The sequence below is a fragment of the Vigna umbellata genome, chromosome 4, assembly GCF_029865625.1.
Source record: "Vigna umbellata cultivar VRB3 chromosome 4, Vumbellata_1.0, whole genome shotgun sequence".
Lineage (NCBI taxonomy): Eukaryota > Viridiplantae > Streptophyta > Magnoliopsida > Fabales > Fabaceae > Vigna > Vigna umbellata.
This window is the reverse complement of record NC_142168.1, coordinates 48,545,599-48,569,582: the sequence shown is the minus strand read 5'-3', so window position 1 is coordinate 48,569,582 and position 23,984 is coordinate 48,545,599. Positions and strand designations below refer to the sequence as shown.

The window sequence follows — 23,984 nt, the reverse complement described above, 5'->3', positions numbered from 1 at the left end:
AAAGAACTCCAGAGGTTAGAGCAAAAATAAGAAAACGAAAACCACGAAACCAATTTCGTAAAGTTTAAAACTTTTCTTTCAATTTTGTCCTCGACCTTGTTTGTCAACATAACATTTTCCTATATAAAACTGCGTCATTCACATAAAGAAAAACAACATACTTTATTACATAACAACTAGTAAAAGGCTAGAGATATCACATTAATCCCCCAGAATCTCAAACACCCAAAAACTTATTGAAGAGTGCATGGAATTTGTTCATATCCTTGGGAGGAAGAGCCACAATAATACTCACCCCATCACCTCCATCAACAGGAGGAAACAACAGAATAATATCCTTCCTATGGTACACCACAGGGCAACAATACTTAGGCTTCCCCCATGGAAACTCCACCTCCTCAAACCCTAATCTCCACCACGATGACACCAAAACCTCCCCATTTGGAAACCCTTTGTTCATCTCTCCCCAGTCAATGATCGACCTTGCGTACTCATTCGTCATCCTAGTTGCACCCTCACGCACTGCTTCAACCAACCTCATGAACGGCCATTCTTCTACCTCCCGACACGTTGCTGTGGCATACGCCGTTAACACTGCGTTACCCGTGTAAGATTTCGGCAAAGGAGGCTCCAACCTCGAACGTATATCCACAGCATACAGAATCGTCGATGACCTATTAGGGTTCCTATCATCATCGCATGACAGTGCCTTGCATCTCCATATGTGGGCGGTGATAGCGTTAAAGCCTGTGATGCGTGTGGTTTTGTCACCACCAACTGAATTTCTCGCCTCTTCCTTGAGCTTCGTGATGTCGTTTGAGGTTACTTTGAAGACCTTGAAGTGAAGCTCTTCCGTTGAGGCTTCGAAGATGTTGGACTTGGGGAGGTCGTTCAGCTTCAGCATCTCCGGGTGTGGGAAGTTGACACGTGGCGGGGATCGTGCCGCCAGCAGGTGCCTGTCATGGCACGGCGTCACTGCCAAGGGCTTTTTAGCGGCTATGGAAGCGACGTTGTCAAGGAAGGTCTTGAAACTGAGGCCGTCGAATGTAGTGTGGCTTGTGGAAATGCCAATGGCAAAACCACCACATTTGAAGGATGTTATCTGTGTCAGAGAGAACATTTTTTATAAGTTTTATTATTAATATGTTTACTCAAGATTAAAAGAAGTAAAATTTATTATTTGGTTCCGTAAATTTTAATTTTTAGCCTGTTTATAAAGAAATTTAACCCATGAAAAAACTTATTTTTCCTTCTTTTTCTTCTTATAAAAAGTGTTTATAGCAAAATATGTATAAACAAATCCATGATGTCTATATTTTTCACACATTTTCTCTAATCTATACTCTCACAACAATTTCTATACAATAATTTAAAGTGAGCCCCTTTATAAAAGTGCAACAATATAGAAGTGATTAATTGCTTTTCTTTAGACTAGCTTCACAACTTTTTATCATACCAAAATATAATACACAATTATAAAAAGTATTTTTTATTTATTTTATAAATATTTTTTTACTATAAATAGTTATTTTAGTTTTAAAAACATAAATAAATGAAAAATGGTCAAATTGAAAAATAGTCATTTAAAAGATAAAGTTAATAAAATAATTATTTTAATTTAAAAAAATATGTATGATAAAATTGGAAAACAAAATATGTATAGATTTGAAAAAAAAATACTTATTAAGAGTATAATTAAAAAACTGAGATGTGTAAAAAAGGTTAAACCTCCTTTATATAATATAATGGTATAGATAAAAATTCAGTGGTCTAAATAACATAGTTTTTTTATCATAGTATGGAGAAAGAAGCAACAACTAGCAATACAAGAATCGTTTATATGTTAATTTATATATATATATATATATATATATATATATATATATATATATATATATATATAACACATAAGTCCAAATCACCGACAAATTTTTTTATTATAGTAGCTATAATTAATAATATTATAAATTTATTGTTTTAAGATATACACATAAATTCAAATGTTTTAAAATAGTGATTAGATGTATTTCCAACAACCCTCTTAATTCGAAGTGTAATTGTAGTTAATAGAAACTTTATAATAAATCAATAATATGCTTAACAATTAATACAATTAAAATTAGTTTATTTTTAATATTTCGAGAAAAAAAGTTTCTTATGTAAAGTTATAGAGAAAAAGTATATCATCTAGTTATAAATATAAGGGATAATACTTTTTAACTTCTGTAATATCTATGTTAAAAGTATAAAAAAAAACGGCTGAATGTAGAAATAATTAAATTAACATGCCTGTAACATTCTAAGAAGCAATAATGTTCAATATAATAATTCTGAAATACTGCATCCAAATATAATAGAGCTTTATTTTTTGTTAAAAGATCATATCATATATCTATCATGCAAAACTTTCATTAAGAGTTTTTAGAAAGCTAAATTCTATCATCGAATAAAACTGGGATTAACTTTATCCAATAATAATAAAAATATGAAGACTATCAAGTTAAAAATATGTACTGCACCTTAATTGTGTTGTTCATATTTCTTTTCTTTATTCCTATAAAGAAAGTGAATTGTACAAAGCAGTTAGTGAGTAACTATCACATTAATCTTGGTCTTAAAGTTTATACAATTTTTTTATTGTCTGAATATCATAAAGAACCGATTTGAATGGTTGTGACGTTGTAATCAAGGAATACGTGATGTCAACATCGGTTTGCCAATTAAATTTAATGATACAACGGAAGCCTTGTTTCTCTCTTTTTCTTTGTCCATAAAAAAAAAGTGTAATTTCCGTAGTTTTATATTTTCTATTGAACTCAAATTTATGTTTAATAAATTTAAATATAAATAAATTTCAATTATTTAAGTCATGTAACTATTTTAAAATATATTTATATTTAAAGTTACCATCCTTTTCAATAAATATAATTAAAGATAATTTAAGAAAAAACATGTTTTTTTTTTATTTTGTATGAAAGTAAAAGTAGCAAATAATATATCATCAATGTAAAAATAGGTAATTTTATTTATAATTGAGTCTAGATGTGCAGTATTAAAGAGCAAAACATTTTTTTAAATATAAAGATAATTATGAATGAGATAAAATATGTTAATATGCATTGTAGATATTGTGTTTTTTTTATGGGTAATGTTAGTTGTTTATCTTTTTTGAATCTATAATTTTTTTTTTCAAATCCATTAAATTATATTTTGAAATTATTAGTTGAATTTTTTTTTTCATTTTTTCTTCTAATTTTTATCAGTAAATCATCATTATAACTATTTTAGATATTGAGTTGGAATAATTGATATTATAAATTGAATAAAAGTTGAGAGATTGAGATTCATTTAATTGCAGGAACTTCATAATGTGACAGCGTAGTCGGCTAACTGTATTTGAAGGCTTTAATTTTCCACTACTATTATTATTGGAACTAAAAGCCAAAATAGCCTAATAAAGAAATCACAGGAAACACGCAATAACAGTTCCTTTTATGTTTTTTTTAAACGAAATGTTTTGTTTCAATAATTATTTAACTAGGATACTTTACCCTAAAATTAAACCACTTTTTGTAGCTGATTCTTTTACGAAAATTAGTTTTTGCTCCTTTTTTTTTTGTTTTCAGAAGGTTTATTTTCAACATTTGATCTCTCAAATCTTATTTAGCATTGTCCTTTTAAAATTTTAATTATTTTTATTTTAAGACATATACGATTTTGAACTTTCTAATGATAATCTATGCCGTCAAATATACCTTGTGAAAATAACAAATATTATAATTCGAAACGAAAGGATATGAAGAAACCGAAACACATTGATTGAAATGAAAAAAATAATAATAATAATAATATTACTCTTATTATCAATTTAATATACCAAAAAAAAGACATAAAGGTTTTAATAAAAGTAATACATTATCTTTTTCCATTTAGAAAACTTATATAAATAATTCCAGAAACTTTTTAACCAAAACAAAACTTAATTTTGTAATAGTAATCATACATATAATATATAATCATCAAGAATCATGATTTAAAAAGTTTATCTTCGTCACAAAAAAGCTGTTCTAATAACTATATGTATAGAAAAATATAAAAAAAGAGAGTAAGAAATGGCAATAATTAAACAACAAGGAGGGTCATTGATAACTATTTATCAGATATGTTTTTAACATGATTTACTAGTTAAAAATATTAAAAATGATAATAAAAATTTTAAAATAGAAATGAGATCCATCACATTTTGCAACTTTAATAATTTTGAATAAGTAAGAAACTATATTTAAAAGAATACGGCCGCATAGTATATTAGTAACATGACAGTTGAATTAACAATTACGTTCATTTGATAATTGATAATACATTGTAAGAGGAAAATAATTATAAACAAAATATATTTTTGTATGTATAAGAAAAAAGACAAAACACTGAAAATAATGTAAAATAAATATAAAAGAATTTTAGGAATAAAAATATCATTGACAATAATGGATAATGTATATGTACCTGGGCAACACAGAGAGGATCATCACCCTCTTTAAGAAAATTCTTGTTCTTGTGCACCAATTGTGAAAAGGCTGTGTTTGGATAATCCAAATCCCCTATCTGATCCAGTTTGTATTGACTGGAAGCGACCACAAAGCCTGCCCCTTCTGGAGTACAATCCATCTCTAACCTTTGGGTTTCAGGGTGTGCCTTCAATCTTCCACCCAAGAAGTCATAAACAACAAGGGCATCCTCTAGGGCATTCTTGAGCATTTCAGTGACAACATGGGGAGGAAAATCATTGTTGGATCCGAAGAAGTGAACCGTTTCAACATCAAAGGTGAGGACCTTGTCTATGTTGGACAAGAACATGGACTTTTTCTCAGTCTCTTTGGATGGGAAAATCATGGAGGAGTTGTGGATGGTCACCTTAAGGTCTTCGAGTAGAGGAGGAGAATCGTGGTCATAAGCAGTTCCCATTTTTGTGTCTCTGTCTAATGTTTTTGGCTGTGTTTGTGTTTAAAATAAATTGGGTGTGTTGTAATATATAGCGATTCCATGCACGTTGTTCCATGGACTCTGTTTAGGTACACAAGTAGAGGCTAAGATTGTGACATGAAAACATGTAAAGAATATATATAAAAAAAATAAAAAATAAAAAGAGAAAATGGAAGCAATGTGGTACAATGTGAATTATAAGACTAGAAAATCATTCTATTTGTAGTACGCACGAGTCAACAAATCAAGTGTTAGCAAACAAGCTCAATTTGGAAAACAAGAAAGGTATTTACACAACTAGTATTCTGTGTATTTTATTTCCCTGACATATTATTTAACATTTAAAAGACCAGAAAATAATAACATGTTATCTATAAGTGTAAGATTTTTCTAATATAAGAGATTGTTTGAATATGCATTAAGGACATATTTTTTAATGTTTGTATATTAGAGTTTTACTATAAAAAAATTATTGTTGGCTAATATATGTTTAAAATTTTTATGAGTCAGTCGATAATTATTATTTTTCGATAAATTACTGACATATCAAAATTCGTTAGTAAAATATACTAATGATATCGTTATTCAATAATTATCGATGAATATTTTTTTCGATAATTACGATAGATTTATTTGTATAGATCAATAATTATTGAGGAGCGATATTTGTTGGTAATGACATGACTTAGGCACGTGTTATCGAGCTCGCCCTATTCAACTATGGAGTTCAGTCTATCGTGTTCATCCAAAACTAAGCTCCTCCACCGAGTGCACATACACTACTTCACTCTTTATCGTGTTTGTAGAAAATAGTTTATGATGAAGAACCAAACAAAACTTCAATAACAATGGTGATAGCTTCAACATTAGAAAGAGAAATTTCTTTAAGTCTCACCAGAACCTTCGGTTTAAAAGCCTTTTTCTCTCTCTATGGTAGCCCTTCCCCAACCTCTAATTACACTGCAAACCTTGTCATGCAACTCACATAAAGGTGTCTGTAATAGTGCTATATTAACTTGGAAAAGATCACCAAAATAAAAATAGTACATGGTCGAACATAAAATTGGTAGGACTGAGTTTAAAAGGGTCAAGCTTAAAAATAGTAAGGTCGACCTTAAAATAGATGATCGAGCTTAAACAAATGATTTTGTGAGCTCGACAAGTCTCTAACATGCACTTTAATGCCAACACCTGTAGCAGCAGATCGCGTGAGTTTAATAGTTTTATCACCTTCAAAATCTCATAATTCAATTCGATCTCGTCCACTAGAGGGGGCCTAATGGACCTGATCAGTGATCACGTCACCTCCACCAAGTACACAAAGGCCATCAACACCAAAGCGAGCACAATGTCGTGACACACACTTTTCATTTGGGTGAATTATTTCCAGCGAGGAGAATAATTTGAGTTTGAGAACCAAATCCTACAACTTGCGATTAAACCCCTAAGAGATTCAGTCCCGAAATTGAGTCAACAACAGTAGTTTTGGTGGACTGTCTAATCTCCAATGAGGTGAGCTCGATTGACAACATGGACAATAGTGATGAGGCCCTGGATTCTACTAGTGTGAGTTACGCATGAGAGAAGATGAAGAAAGCTCTTTTATGTTTAGAGATGAAGAAAAAAGATACTTCCTTTCCCGTGAAATTGGATTTGGGTTATTTGGATGGAAAGATGAAAAATTATCTACTCTTTTTATCTATAGATTTACTAATAGACAAATTTGTTGATAATAAACATTTTAAATTATCGATAAATTTTATTGACAAATTTTACCGACAAAATTTAAGATTTAAAGTTACTGACAAATTAACAACAACAAAAAATTTCGATAAATAAATTATGTATTACTCATAAATTTATTGACAAATTTTACTAAAAGAATAAATTTGTGTCCATAATTTATATTTACCAGCAAAATTTTTTCTATCTATAAAATTTTTGTAATGTTTGTATACTATTTATATATAGTTTAAGACATCGTAAATTTTATTTTAAATTTATATGTTATTATTAATAAGAATGAAATATACTTTTTCACCTCTATTTAGTTAATATAACTTTGTAGCTAAAAACAATTCTTAAATGCTATACTGTTCATAATAACTTTATAGAGAATTAAGAATAGTATTTTCTGGTTTAAAGTGGTTTACAAATTTATTGCACCTAACTAAAATAAAAAACACTAATTAATACATATATATATATATATATATATATATATATATATATATATATATATATATATATATATATATATATATTAATTAGAAGTTAACATCGACTAATTTATAATATAAGATTAAGTGCAAACTTATTTTTACAAATTAATTTTTTAAGCATAATTAAATTTTATCTTGATTAAATTTATCATTTATTTCTATTATTTCATTTAGTAGAATTGTTAAATTTTTTAATAGAATAAAAGTGTATAGTTTGAATTATAAATTTGAGAAGATGTTTTTGAAAATTGAAGAGCATAAAAAAGTACAAAAACAGTATTCGAAATTATTGTAGTGTTTTGCAATTGGTGTTTGTGTTTGGGTGGAAAAGTGTATGGTTAGAAGGGTTTGAGAAAAGTATTAGTGAGTTTTCATGAGCCGGAAGAGTAGAGGCAGTTGCTGTATCATTTAAGAGTATGCTCAAAATAAGAAGAGGTAGTTGGTAAGTAGGTTCAAACACAAGAAACAGGTTGGGCGTAGTTAAAGCTAAATTTGTTGGTTGGATATTGAAGGGCAAAGATGACGACGATACTTCACCACTTGCCATAATTAATATGTACACCAAAGCTTTTACCTATTTTCTTCTCTCTCTTTTTTTCTACTGTCAATGTGGACGAAATCTTTTATAATTTATTCAAAGCTTTAGAGTTAGCAAAATTTAATTCTTTTATAGGGTGGCAAAGTTGTTACATTTAATTGATCAGGTAGAATTATTAATTTATCAGTATGATTTAATTCGTTTTGTCTAATCTATCAATTTGATGGATTAAAGATGAGCCATAGTAAATTGTTTTCTTGATCAATTTTCTTAAAATTAAAAATATTTTCAAAAATTATTTTTTATATCTTTTCTATGTAAGCTTACATTAGGAGGCAAATACCAACTTTATGCCCAATAATGGGGATTGGGGTTGGTTACACATTCAACGTTGTGTCTGATCAGATTTGCAACATTTGGTATATATATTATACAGATCCGAATTTATGGTATTCCGATTTTCATTAGTTACTGTAAGCAAAATGAATTTTATAAACATAGGCAAAAGATGCTTTAAGAGGTATTTATCAGTGGGTCAGACAATTCTACGGATTATAGACTCAACGCCCATTTGTATGCGGTAGCATAAGGATATATATATAAAATATATAGATGATAAAATGAGGGACAAAACCGCGATAGGTTAACTAATGGTCAAAATCGAAATTTTGATCTAGATAGCACATATTCCATTTTATTTTCTTAGTATCACGTTGTTTCAAATATTTACATAAATAACATATTGTAGAAATAAGAAGAAACATTAAAAAAAAAAAGGAAAAGTTGAATTTTGTTTTTAATTTCTTTTAACAATTTTTGACTATGATGTTATATTCGGACCATTATTTATATCACAACGTTAATTAAAGAAATATGCATGAAATATATTAGACGAAGAGTTGAAATTTAATTAATTTACTTGTTTATAGAAAAATTTGGTTAAATTTATTTTCTAACGTTTATGTTAACGTCAATAGTAATATGTAAAATAAATAGAGTATACAAAGTATATTAATTTGCTTCATCATATACATTACATTTAATTCATTCATATTAAATAAACTAATGTTACCAAGTAAAATGAATATTTTATCACAGTTACTTTCTGACTAACTTCTTAACTACTTGTTTACCAAGTCATTCTTGATGTAATTAAGTATTGTTTTCCAATTCACTCTTAATTGATTACGTTAATATTCTTTCAATAAGTCATTTATTATTTTAACAAGTATTTTTTCACTAGTTACTTACTTCTAATTTAAATGAGTATTCTTTGACCAACAGACATTCCTTGCTAATAATATAGTATTCTTTTAACAACAACCACTTTTGACTAATAACCCAGTATTCTTTACCAAATAATTACTCTTGGTTAATAACCAAGCATTTTTTACCAAACAAAAATCTTGGCCAAGATGTAGAGAATGAAGGTTTAGCAATCTCTTACCAAGCTTTTGCTTGCTAGAGAAGATAATTGCTTGGTGACATAATAGATGCATTAGCCTCTTTCTCATCACATCCTATGAGATGTGGGACTAAAACAAAGACAAAACCAAACTAAACCGAGGAAAATTCAAAACCCCTTGCCATTTGTAAGATCTCATTTTAGGATGTAATTTGTAATTAATTAAGTTAAGAAAAAACGGCTTCTAATATCATCACGAAATAATGAAAAATTAAAAACTTTATTTAATTATCATGAAAATAATTAAAATCACGTGGAAATAACAATTAATTTAATTATAACCTATAATGTTTAAAAAACATAAACATAAACTCTATTACTTGCTCAAAAATTTATGTATTATTTTCTCACGCGTAGCATCATTCTGCACAACACTAGCATGATCTGTAATGTCATCTACTCCCACATAAAAATGATCATCGCAGGTAGTAACCACAACCATAAAATGCAAGGGCGAGCTAAGAAAAAATAATACAAGATAATACCCAATAATGTCCACTTTTTTATATTTGATCTGTAGCACGACGGATGCGTGTAGAATGACTTATCTGCAAGATTAGAATAAATTGTGTATGTAGCAAATGCATCTTTTCTTATCACTTTTGTTAGTTTTTGAACATTGAGCATTTACTGTTTGCTCAAAATAATAGTGTTTTTTGAATTTCTACCATTAGGTAGCATTTTGCAATTAAGTTCTTTCCTGAAGATACCAAGTGTATATGTATTCTTCATCATAAGATGAGATACTTGTTAAGCTCATGACATCGTTTAGTCAAGTAAATGCTTCTTTGTCTTTTATCTCTTTTTAGACAGATAGCGTTCAGCTTGTTTAAGCTTTCTTTCATATTTTAATAATTATGTCTTTTAATATGTTTTGTCAGAGACATTGTCTTAACCTTTTTCGTTTTCGAGAGAAGCTGAATACATATTCCAAGTATTATAAGCATTGAGCGTTTAACTCAATCTCTCTTAGACGCTTTAGGCACAACAATGATTAGTCATGTGCTTGGGTGTTTAACCTAGATATTTTTTTATTTCCTAAGACCTAAGTGTTTACCTAAGTTTTTCTATGTTTGTGGACTATGGTTCTAGGTCGTGTATGTTTGGGGTTTAGGCTCTAAGTTTTGTGTTCTCATCCTAAGTTGTTTTCTAGTTATTATCTCGTTTTAATATTGTTTGATTAAATTTCAAAACATGAGAATGTTTATACATATAGACGATTTTGTCTTTAACATAGAAAATCAGGGCCAAAATTGCAATGATGGAAGAAGGTGAAATTACAAAAATGGGGAGGTGAGAGTAGAAAACTTCTTGGGCTTAGGTCGAAACGGGCTAAAAAACACAATCTAGGAGATGTAGAACTAATAAAAACATTGATTGGTCTAAAAATAAAGTGTAAAAAGAAAACTAGGTTGTTTGGGTATAAAAATGGTCTTAGACTATTAAGCTAACATGTAAATGAGGTGACAAAAGAAAAATAATGAGGTGTGGTATTAAAAAAAGAACTTGGCTATTTGCTCAACACTACAAATGGGATGTAAAAGAAAAACAATGTGGTGTAGATAGCAAAACGCACTCGGGTTGTTAGCCCAACTTACAAATGGGATGTCAAAAGAGTGTGTTGTGGATAGAAAATGAATTTGGACTATTAGCCCATCATTAATGAGTGTAAAATAAAAATAGTTGGTGAATGTATTAAAAGTTGGGTTGGACTTCTTTTTTTCAATCCATTTATTTTTTTCATCATATATATATATATATATATATATATATATATATATATATATATATATATATATATATATATATATATATTAATAGAATTTTTTTATTTTTTAATTCTTTATTAATTTTTTTAATTTTCTTTTGAAAAAAAATTATTTCATCTCTTTTTCAATTACCATATTTTAGATTAATTAATCTTTTTATTTTTGAATTTTTTTAAAACAAATTTTATTTACCTAAACTTGGTACCGACAACCCACTATTTATTTGACTTATTTCCACCCATTTTGGTTTTATTTTTCTATTACTCGATAATTTGAGAGAAAAGTTATTTTGATTTTTAAGGCTCCAAACAGATAATAAGGGATAAAAAATTTATTTATTTTTATAAAGAAACATGGACACACATGATTGGAAGTCATAATTATTATATTTTGCAAAACCTTTAATCCATAGGAAAAAAGTTTGATTTAAAACCTTGTTTTCGTTCTTGCTTTTTAGCATTATTTTTCTTTTTTTGTCTTATTTTTTTCCCTAAATTATCCTTGGATTTTTGGTCTAGCAAGCCTATTTTTTTCATCTTTCGTTTTGCTTTCTGTTTCTTTTGTTTTGTGTTCAGATATGCAATCATTCTAAGGTACATGTCCCTTTTCATGCACATGTTACATGGAAAAAATGGTCATGGTGCAAAAGTGATGGAAAAGGGAAATGGATATTTGAACATTTTTCGTGTCGTGCAAATTAACTGAATGCTTCAGAAGTAGTATGATACTTTTTTTAAAAAAAAATTATTCACTTATTCAACTAACTAACTTGACAAAAAATATTTCATCTTGTCTTCTCGATTTTATGAGTTTGGTAACAAACCAAAATAAAAAACAATCAAATTCGAATTCATGTGTAACTTTTTTTTTCAAAATTTTATTTTGATACATGCTATGTGTTGCAAAATGATATGTAAATGTAAGATGCTATTAATTTGAAAAATCACCTATTTTCATGTATATGACGACATGTGGTTGTATGTTATGCATTATGCAAGGTGACATGAGAATTCAAGGTGTTATGATGAGTTTGGAAACTATTCGTATGTAGATGACAACAACATATAATGCAATGTGACATGCATAAGCAAGGTGTTATGAATATGAAAAACTATGAACATGTACCATGCATGAATGAACACAAAATGTGAATACAATACATGTTTGTACCTTAAAGGTAACTTCACATGGTGTGTTGGTAAAGAATGTTATGCATTTATTAATATGAACAAGAAAAGGTAGAGGATAAAGAATGCAAACAATCTCCTCTTTTGTTTCCTTAACAAGGGTTTAATGCTTAAGGTCTAAGGAAAAATACATGCACTCTCGTAATGATGATAACTTAAACTTCGGGATCAAGACCTCTAGAACTATGACCTTTTTTAGAACATTTTCCACAACAGTTGGGAGTCAACTATATGTGGAAGAACAAATGAAGAGAATAAACTCTAGTTTAGGTCCTACCACATAGAAAGTACATTCATAGTGACACTACTAGACAATCCCCTGTTATAAGGCTTCATTCATGATATGCACAAGTTAAGGGAGAACGATGCATACTTAAATCCTTCACCTACAAAATAGTCACAAGTTTGAAGTAAATATAATAATGGTGTCTACCCTAGTGTTTAATATCTAGCAATACAATTATTTCAAACATCAAAATAAACAAGAATATAGATAGAAAAGGAAAGCTGAAAGAAAAAAAAACACATAAATATTGCATGCATAATTTAATAGGTTTGACTCTCTAGTTGTCTCCATTGGAATCGTCATCTATTGTGTTAATATAGAATGACTCAATTTCTCACAAGAGGGGGGGAGGGGGGGGGGAGTTGAATTGGTGAAGTGTAAAAAACACAATCTCTAAAAATATTTTCACAAAAAAACTGATGCTTTTACTTTTCTTGAATTGCAAGATAATCAAATAACAATGCAGCGAAAACTTAATCGAATATGTAAACAATGCAATCGACTGAATAAAAGAGTAAGGTTCAGAAAATTCAAACACTGTGTTTTTATACTGGTTCGGCCAAGCCTACATCTAGTGTCCTTCCAACCACAGGAAGCAAATGCACTATAACGATCAAGATTTTTACAACAAGATTTCTACACAATACCTCACGTCAAAAATGTAAAACACCTCTCTAACCCTCTAATCAAAATATAGGCAATACACAAACTAGACCAGCATCAAGAATCCCCTCTCCTACCGTCTAAACCCTTTGAGACACTCTCAAAGTCAAGAACACCACACGCTCTTCTTCTTGTAATCACAACAGGGAACCTCAAACCAATCTTCAAAATATTGTAGAATCTGATCGCTCAATGACACCCAAATGTGCAAGTTGATCAGCTTGTGAAAAACACAACAATCTTGCTCTTCAAGAAATCACAAGTAGTTGATCACCATGATCACTCTTGTTTCTTGGAGCTTTTTCTCTCTTCTTGTAAGATCACAACTTTCTGTAAAAGATATCAAACTATTAGATTTTCCAAAAGTTCTTACAGAAATCAAATTTGCGTCAATTTATAGAATAACACATCTCAGACGCAATTTAATCGACTATGCTACTAAAGTAATCGAATATAACAATTTTGTTATAATAGATAGCAGCAAACACGACAATTAATTGAATGCGCAATTAATGGAGTCGACTGTCATCGGTCAACACAATTAAAAATATGATCGTTAGACAGTTATGTCAAGCATTAACAGAATTTCAAAATAATAACAGACTTAATCGAATACACCACGCATGCAATCGACTAAGTAACAATGTTAAGCATAGTTTTGAAAATCTTTCTCTTTGAAAAAATCTCACAACACAATTGAAAATAGTTTGTGCAAAGACACGAGTTTTAATCGATTCATCCCATAATGAAATCGACTTAAAACTATTATTTTGCCACACATTTAATGTTCAAGATAAGTGCTTGTGGTTTTCGTTTTCAACATCATATGTCATGCATTCACATATAAAAACACATATGTAACACAGTGATATGTAATGAACAACACAATCATGCTCTCATATATGCTTAAACAGATTTAACACATTGATAAAAAACATATAACATGTAAATATAGAACATGAAACACAGAATACACATGTATTATTAATTATGTGTTGTCATAATCAAAAACACAAATATCACTCAGATTATGGGTTAAGCTGAACCTTTGCTCCCCTTATCAACAATCTCAACATATTGCAAATAAAATCACAATAATGTAATGAAATATAGATAAAAAGCATAGAGGAGTCATCACCATAGTTTATTTTAGAAAACAACAAAAAAAAAATAAAAAAGATTAGAACGTTATTTGTGAAACATGATTGAGTTTCCAGATTCAGTTACTTATAAGAAAGGTTTAACAACCAATAACACCTATCAAAAGATGATACATTTAATTCAATATGAAAAAAGAATGTGATTTTTTATAATTGTTTATCTTTTTTCAAAAATTAAAAGAGAAAACTATAAAAAGAAACAAAAATAATTTTTTTTGAAAATTTTGGATTCAATTGATCAACTCGCTTCTATGTATAAAAGTTCACAGTAAAGAAATAAGGACTTACATAATTTTAGAAAAACTATTCGAAAATAACTTTTTGTTTCATCATGAATTTTTGTAGTTTTTAAAAATAATTGTTTGTGTTAATATTTTTGGTATTTTTTTGTTAGAAAAAATGGTACCAAATGAAAATTAGGATGAGAAAAGAAAGAAAAATAAATTTTTTATATTTAATATTTAAAAAAAAATTAGTGTATATATGAAAAAGTTGAGTGCCAAATAATAAAAGGGAATGATATATAAAAAGTGAAATAAGTGTTATAGAATAGAACTTAAAACTTTAAAAAGTAAGAAAAATAGAAAATATTAGAGTGTTATTTCCTGCACCTCCCCACTTTTCTTCCTCCACCCCCACATTCCAAAAATACCCTTCTTCAACAGATTTTGAAATCTGTTGAAGCTTTCGAAAAATCCTTGAACAGATTTTGAAATCCGTTTATGAAACAAAATTCTTCAACGGATGTCGAAACCTGTTGAAGAAAAATCCCTTCAACGGATTTCAAAATTCATTGAAGGATTTTTCGAAAGCTTCAACGCACTTCGAAATTCTTTAAAAGCTTAGAAAATCCTTCAACGGATCTCGAAATTCATTGAAGGAATTTTTGTTCAACAGATTTTGAAATCTGTTGAAGCTTTCGAAAAATCCTTCAACAAATTTTGAAATCCATTTATGAAAAAAAATTCTTCAACGGATGTCGAAATCTATTGAAGAAAAATTCCTTCAACGAATTTCAAAATTCTTTGAAGGATTTTTCGAAAGCTTCAACGAACTTCGAAATTCTTTAAAAGCTTAGAAAATCCTTCAACGGATCTAGAAATTCGTTGAAGGAATTTTTGTTCAACGGATTTTGAAATCCGTTGAAGAAAAAAAATGGGGTGTATGGTTTTTTTGAAATATATGGACAATTTTGAAATTTTAAAAAAATATGGGGGTGTAGGGAGAAACCTAGAGTGGTGTAAGGAGTAACACTCAAAATATTGGTGTATGAGTAAAGGATGATGCAATTTGTAAAGGCCTAAAAATAGAATAAAATGGGCGGGGTGCATGAAATAAGCATGTGGTGCAGGAAATAAACAATGAACCAACCTAAAAGAATAAAATAAGAGGACGTGGGGAGTGTGTAATGAAACTGGGGTGTGAAAAGTGAAATGCATGGTGCATCCAATCAATAAAAAGTAGTGTGTAGTAGATACAGGGGTGCAAACAGAAAAATAAAGATGCCCAAGAACATAAAAAAATAGGGGATGTAGGGATTGTAAACATTAGGTACATATAGTAAATGAACCCTCCCAAAAAATAATAAAACAAAAAAAGAGGTGGAGTAAGCAAAAACCAGGGTGCACCAAGTTATTATGGGGTCTAGCACAAATGGGAATCACCATCCTTTTTCCTCACCCATGCGTGCTCTCCCTCAAATGTCCACAACACATTTTCTTCCTTTCCATGGTGGCCGCATACTTTCTTCCACCACCACCAACATTGTTCCATTCTCCCTCACTAAAAAATGTGTTAGTCCTCTTCTTCTTTCTGCAACCCCACAGGTTTCCCTTTCCATCTAGTTTCTTCCTTTGGTCGACGTCGTCATTCACCACTACACCTGTGACTGGAGGCATTGTTGGTGTCACCAATGACTCTCTCTTCTCCTAGTGTTTTCTTCTTCTTCTTCCAATGATATGAGGCATGGGTCTCTCCCTATTGTTGTCACATTTTTTCCCCACCAACCCATTGTAACATGACCAAGAGAACTCACCAATGTTGTTGGCGTTGTTCCTTGTTTCCTTTGTATGTTCATGTAGGAAAAAAACGATGAAGATGCAGGTAAAGATGCATTGTGTGTGAGGATAGATAGAGAATGATGAAGATGGAGAATGAAGGTGATCAATGGTGCCCATGGTGCCCACTAGAGTGAATGGAATGGTTAGATGTGGGTGGAACAATGGAGGTGGATGATGAACGGTAGTTGAAGGGCAGTTGAAGGAATGAAGAGGATGAAGATGGCCATGGAGGTCGTGAGTAGAGCTTGTTAGCAATTTGGGTCACTTATATATATAACAATTATTAAATGTGTTAGAACCATTATATTTTATTAGCCAACTTTATAAAGTGATCTAATTAAGATAAATATGGCTAATGGTATATTTGTCATGAAAGGTATATTGTGTAGAGAACAACAATAATTTTAATTTGTTGAAGGGGCCAAATTATAATTATTGAAACTAAAGAAAAGTAACCGTCAGAAGGTTACTTAAAGGGTCATAGTCCCTATCTGTGAGCACATTGTATCATTCATCTTTCGTTCTCTTTATCTCCATCAGAAGAGAAAATCCAGAGGGAACCTAAGGTGCTCTACAGAAGGAAGATCAGAGACCAATTCAGGTTACTTATTCATTGTTCCCAATGTCTAATCCTTCATGTACGCTTTCGGGTATTTGGAACTAATTTGATTAAAGGGTTTATTACTCATTAATTGTTAATCTGTCTATCATAAATTCTAACAAATTAGTATTAGGAATGTTAGTAATTAATTGGTGGAAATCTTAATTTGATCTTTCCAATTTTATAAGATATTATGGTTATAAATTTTGGGGGTTTTAATTTAGTTATTTATAGTCTGCATTAAATTCTTGAATGCTATAGTTGAATGTTTTGGATTATGAGAATAAAATTCCCTAGTTGGTATTCTCGAGTATCAGAAACTGATTACATTAATTGTATACTCGACTAAAACATGTTGTTGTGCCAGTAAATGTTTGCTGAGTGCATTGAAGTGTTTAGAATGAAAAATGTTTTCAAATTTTCCTAAGTATGAAATTTAACCGATTATAATATTTTCCTAATCGATTAAAATGCATTACTTGTGAAAACCATTTTCGTGGAAAGCCATAAGTATGAATAACAGTCATATTTTGAATATTGTTGGCTTGTATGTTTACCATAATCGACTGCATGCGCTTTTAATATGTTAAATCTGATACAGATGTAAAAGTTTTAAAGTAGAAGGAAAAGCTTAATAGATTACATTATATGCTTAATCGATTAAATTGCGTCAGAGTTTGAAAATTCTATAAATAGACGCATTGCTCTCCTCCACAACATGATTTTATGATCTTACACTTTCATAACTGGTTTAAAAAGTCTCAACAAAAGCTGGCAACCTAAAGTCAATGCTATCTCAAAATCTAGAGATCTTACAACAATGAACATGGCTACTTTGTTTAGAAAGCTGAGAGAGCATGAACTTGGATTGGACAAATTAAGGGAAGAAAAAGAAAGTGAGCAAAAACACTTAATAGCCCTCAAGACTATGAGCAAAATTGCCTCAAGAAAGCATGCTGAAGAAGCAGATTCAGACTCAAAAATTCCATAATTGGAAGTCATTAATATAATGGTAAAGAAATTTTCAAAGATCATGAAATCTAGAAAATCTGGTTCTGATTTTGCAGGTAATACAAGAGGCAACAAAAGGAGGAGCAAAGTTGCAATTCCTACATGTTATGTGTGGAAAAGAAGGCCACATCAAGCCAAATTGTCCGGTCTTGTAGATGAAACATAAATTTGATGAAAAAACCAACCAAGATAGGAGAAAGAATAGGCAAAAGAAAGCCTACATAGCTTGGGAGAACAATAATTCAAATAGCTCCTCAAGTAATGATGATCACAACTTGGAGGAAGAGACAAATCTTTGCTTGATGGCTGGCTCTGTATGTTCTGAAAGAAGTGGTTGTAGCTTTGATGATGAACCAATAAAGGACATGTATTATCAACTCCTTGATGCATTTAAAGAATTACATGCTGAAGCAATGAAAATGTAATACTAGGTTAATCGATTAAAGAGTGAGAAAAGAGATCTTGAACATGTGATTGATAATGTGGTAGATGATAATGAATGCCTCAAAACTAATCTTGAAACCGCTTTAGAATCTGTAAAGAAGGTTAAATTTGAAGTTAAAACAATAGTTCAAGAATATAATGAGTGTCTTGCACACCTAGAGAAGATCTTAATGAGTATACTGTCTAAATTCACTCTAGGAAGATTTAATCTTGAAGTTGTGCTAGGATCTCAAAGAAGAGTTATAAATAAACAGGGAATAGACTATTATGCTAAAAGCGAAAGAATTAATTCTAAGAAATTTTCTGATTTAAGCAAATCTTCTTCTGCATCATGCTTTTACTGCAATATAATTAGACATGTTTCTAAATCTTGTTATTATAGGAAAGTTGAGATTCCAAAAGGAAAATTCAAATGGATTCTTAAGGAACCAACTCTTGTCACTAACAACAAAGACCCTAAGTTCACTTGGGTACCTCCAACAAAACCATATGACTATTTTGTAGGGAACTGAAATGATTTGGAAGCAAAGGCTCAAGGAAAGCTTAAATGATGAATCACATATATCTCGAGTTCTACAACTGTGGTAACAGGATCTAGTTCTGTCAAAACATGCATCATTCTTACATTATACATTCATTTTGATATTTGTGATGATTTGTGCATGAGTGGTGTGAAAATTGTGTGAAAAATCTGGTTTGTAAATTTTAACTGATTATATACATAATATAATCGATTAGACTTTTCTCAGTGATTTATCTATCTTTAAAATCTTATATCAGTCGTGTTTTAATCGGTTAGAAAACTTATAAAATCGATTAGATTTTTCATAATTAAGGATACTCTTTCTTCATCGAGACATCGGGTTTAAGGTAATTTAGAGAGTTGCATTAACATTAATGAAAAGAAAGACAAATTCATAAATGCATGAGAGTAAATTAGGTTAAATTTAAACCCCAACAACAATATCATCAACTTCATCCATTCTTTCTTGTGTTTAACCTCAATTGATCAAATTGCATTCATGCATTCATGTTTATTTTATTGCATTTGCATTCAAAATCCCAAAAATATGTTTTTTAGAGTCTTAATTAGTTGAGTAATCACATAACTGTTTAGTGCCGTGAGTCTCTTGGGAAAACGATACTTGGTCTTACCATGTTTTATTACTTGATACAATTCTGTTACACTTGCCGAGGGTTAACAAGTTTTTGACTCCGTTTTCAGGGATCGAAGATTTGTTCATCAACTTTTTAGCGCCGTTGCCCGGGACTCCTGGTATAACTATTCTATTTGTGTGATTCTTCACTGATTAGACTTTATCTTTTATTTTTATTTTATTTTTTCATCTTTCTATCTTTTCATCTTTCTATCTTCTTATCTGTTTATTTTTTCTTCTTTTTATCTTTTTATCTTTTTATCTTTTTATCTTTTTATCTTCTTTCTTTTCATTTTTTTCTTTTTATCTTTTTCTCTTTTTATTTTTTCTTCTTTTTATCTTTTTATTTTCTTTTTATCTTTTTATCTTTTTATCTTTTTATTTTCTTTTTATATTTTTCATTTTTCTTTTTGCCTTTTTATCTTTTTATCTTTTTATTTTTGTTTTCTTTTTATTTTCTTTTATCTTTTTATTTTTTATTTTTATCTTTTGTGCTAATTAGGTGTTCTAGTGCAGTGTTCTTTAGTGTTTGCAGGATAAAATTGAAAATCTATACTATGAGCACAAGATCATCAAGAGAAGAAGCACAACATCTACTGATGGATGCTAGGTGATTGAGTATCTACTGAAGGATACTATTCTATCAGACACTTACTGATGAGTGTTGATGAAAAGGGTTTACATCTACTGATGGATGTTAGGTGGAAGAGTATCTACTGATGGATGCTATTAGCACTAGAGTAGGATTTTTCTTATCTTTTGTTTGCTTCTGTTTTTAGTATAGGATTTGATGTACTTGGCTTAAAACTTTATTTGTATGCAATGGTTTGTTGATGCTATGTCATTTATGATGAGTAATATTCTTGTGTTTGCTCTATTGTTCTTTGATGCATGTTGAGTTAATGATTGGTGAGGCTTTTAAGCATAGATGGTGGTTGCTCATAGTTTTGTTAAAAACAGATGCATGATGACTTGTGATTGTGATTAATATGCTTGGCAGGATGTTTATCAAATTGTGGAACTTGAGTTAACCTGTGAGATATTGGACTCCAGAGTTTTTGATTGATTGAATGCTATTACTTTGGAAGCATGATTGATTTTGCCTAATTTTCTATGATTGAACCACTTGTTTGCTTGTTACATATGATCAAGGCCATGTTTTCTTCTCCCTTAGAGCCAATGCCAATAGGTGAACCCAATAAAGATCAATGTTTTCTCTAACCTTTGCACCTTGAGCATAAATTTGAAAAGTGGAAAAACCCTTTTTGAAATCCTTACCTTGAGTTAAGTAGAGTATGTTTTGTGGTAATGGAGAATGGTTCAAGTTTGGGGTGGTGAGAAACTGGAAAGAACTTTGTGAAATTCATTAAAAAAGCATTGGGCAAAAGCAAAAAGCGAAAGCAAAAAGCAAAGGAGAAGAAAAGAAAGAAAAGAAAAGGTTAAGCTCAATGCATTTAAAGTTTGGGAATGAGTTGAATATTGGTTTCTCACATAAAAGAAGAAAGAGAGTTGAGATTTAATGAGAATAAGTGAATTATGCACTCTTTTAACTCAAGGAATTTTGTTGTCTAGAAAAACCAATTTTCTTCTTAGCCCAGCCTCAATACAAGCCTTGAAAATCTCTTGTGATGATAACTTGCTTGTAAGTGTATTTGATATGTGGTTAAATGAAAGGCAAAGTTGATTCATGTGACATTGTTATAGTAGAGTGTAAGAGTCTCACCTCACTATACACCTTTGAGTTGAGTGAAACACTATCTTTGGTGAGGAATAGTTCCATGCACTTTATGATAACATTCTTGCTTAGTTGTTGATGAGGCTTGCATCTGTTGCGTATGTCTTAATTATGTGAGCACCATAGTTGAAGCTTGATTGGCTAAAGCATCATTATATCTTGACTAATCTTTCTATGATGAGAATTCATGAGTGATTTACCTTTCCTAAGAGAAAAAATGCTTTTTAGTGTGCTAGACCAGTATAGTATCATTATTTCATTTAAGTCAGGTTTTGTTTTGCTTGAGGACAAGCAAAGTTCTAAGTTTGGGGTTGTGATAACAGTTGAAAAAATGTTATTTTTATACTTAAAATTGATATAAAAAACAACCATTATGACTAGAAACTAGCTTGGAATCATACTTTTGCTTATGTTTTTGGAAATAAGAGAGTTGGACATGTTTTATGCTTAATTTCCTTGTTTTTGCAAGTTTTTGAGATGAATTTGATGAAAGAAGTAAAGTGGGACAGAGATGGAATCAGAAAAGGACACAAAAAGTGCAAAAGAAGAGAAGTCGCAAGTACCGCTCAGCGTCAAGTACCGCTCAGCGGCACTTTCAAGGACCCGTTGGCACCGCTGAGGGGTAAAATAGAAGAAACGCACTTATCGCTGAGCGGTAATTACCACTGAGTGCCACTTTATTGGGCTTTGGGCCAATTTTCTGTAATTTTTATGATCTGTTTTGGGGTTGGACCCGTTTTCTATTATTCCTATGGGCTTGGGCTTAATTTTCTGTAATATTTAGAAGACTATATAAGGCTTTAGTCTTCCTAGGGTTAGTATCTTTTGATTGCTTAAGCACATAAACACATTTTTCACCCCTTGGGAGTAGATTTGGGGATGGTGACGACTCTCCTCTTCTCTTTCTCGGGTTTTTCTATCTCTTTCATTCTTTTATTTCATTATTCATCTAGTTCTTCCATGACGATGGAGGGCTAAACCTTATTGTTGTTGGGAAAGATGTAACCTTCTTAAACTCTAATGTATTGAATTTTTTCTTCAAGATCTTTTATAAGATACATGCTTTCTTTCATTAATTGTTAGGGTTTTTCCTCTTTGCTCAAAGCATGCATTGTTTAACTTATTCGATGTCATGATTATTGATTTTGTCGATATGGACACCTACGGGGAAATCTAGAACTGGGGAAATTCTCCTAAAAGCAGAATTGCCTAGACATAGGGATGTGAGGGTTGGTTGCCTTTAAGCTTCTGTGCTTCGGAATTAATTATTAGGGATGCTAGGAATTGTATGAACTCATAATTAAGGATATGCTTTCTTCACCGAGACATCGGGTTTAAGGTAATTTAGAGAGTTGCATTAACATTAATGAAAAGAAAGACGAATTCATAAATGCATGAGAGTAAATTAGGTTAAATCTAAACCCCAACAACAATATCATCAACTTCATCCATTCTTTCTTGTGTTTAACCTCAATTAATCAAATTGCATTCATGCATTCATGTTTATTTTATTGCATTTGCATTCAAAATCTCAAAAATATGTTCTTTAGAGTCTTAATTAGTTGAGTAATCACATAACTGTTTAGTGTCGTGAGTCTCTTAGGAAAACAATACTTGGTCTTACCATGTTTTATTACTTGATACGATTCGGTTACTCTTGCTGAGGGTTAACAAGTTTTTGACTCCGTTTTCGGGGATCAAAGATTTGTTCATTAGCAGGGCAAGGGGTTCCAACCTGGAAGGATGGATAAGTGAAGAAGAAACTCAAACAAACTTTATTGATCACTGGAGGATGAGGAAAGTAATTCCTCACAAATACGCCACTTTAAGTTTCTTCAGGAGTAAAGGATTCACATTTCAAGAGTGGTTGGAATGACGAGGACTGAAAACATTTTGTTAAAATGGTTGAACTATGGTATCTAGACCTGGTAAGGGTCTTCTATTCTAACCTGAAAATCAGTGATGGAACTTTATGTTATAGAGTAAAAGGTATTGACATCAAGCTGATAGAGGAAGTTTGGACTTCCATTGATCGTTTTCGCTCAAGGGGTGAAAAGTGTCATCTAGGGATTGAAGGAATGCACAAATTCTCTGTGTACCAAGACTCTCTCCAGGATCTAAACCAGCCCAGAGACTACTCTATCTACATAATAGGCAGAATGAAGAGAGATGATCGCCTTTGTGCATTTATCTCATTGCCTGGATTCTTCTCCCAAGGGGCAGCAATCATGCACAGTTAACCATTGAAGACTTATGCATAATACGTGCCGTTAAGGGAAACATTCAGACTAATTGGGCAACAACTATTTATGATAATATGTTCAAGGTAACACAACTTGAATCTGCTAGCCTGCCATATGTTGTTTTCATACCCAAGATTCTTCATCATTTTCATGTTGACTGCGTTGAAGAGTCATGTGAAACATATGGCAAAAGGAATGTTGTGGATGAAGTTGCCTTATATCACATGGGACTTCAGCATGGAGTAAATGACTAGACATTCAAAGATGAGAATCAAGATGAAGTACAAGCTTCAAGAGGGTCATCATCTGCCTCTTTAGGCCAAAATCAGAATTTGAGAAGTACATGGTTAGCTAAATGCATTCTCTATCTTCTCTCTACACATCTTAGTTTGAAAAGATCAACAAGGAGATAACTACTACCCAAGAGAAGTTGGGAATCCAGAGTCTGAATGATGATGAT

General features: G+C 30.8%; 1 protein-coding gene and 1 pseudogene across 1 annotated transcript; both read right to left on the bottom strand.

The window, feature by feature from the left end:
* Positions 1-15: 15 nt before the first annotated feature.
* On the bottom strand, positions 16-5,014 carry GLC (HXXXD-type acyl-transferase family protein). Its single transcript, XM_047314865.2, has 2 exons — positions 4,507-5,014; positions 16-1,102 (listed from the first exon to the last, which is right to left on the bottom strand). Exons 1-2 carry the CDS (start codon positions 4,963-4,965, stop codon positions 218-220), a joined length of 1,344 nt encoding a protein of 447 aa, XP_047170821.1. The 5' UTR covers positions 4,966-5,014; the 3' UTR covers positions 16-217.
* A 783-nt stretch (positions 5,015-5,797) lies between these two features.
* On the bottom strand, positions 5,798-16,171 carry LOC148200447 (uncharacterized; annotated as a pseudogene).
* Positions 16,172-23,984: the final 7,813 nt, after the last annotated feature.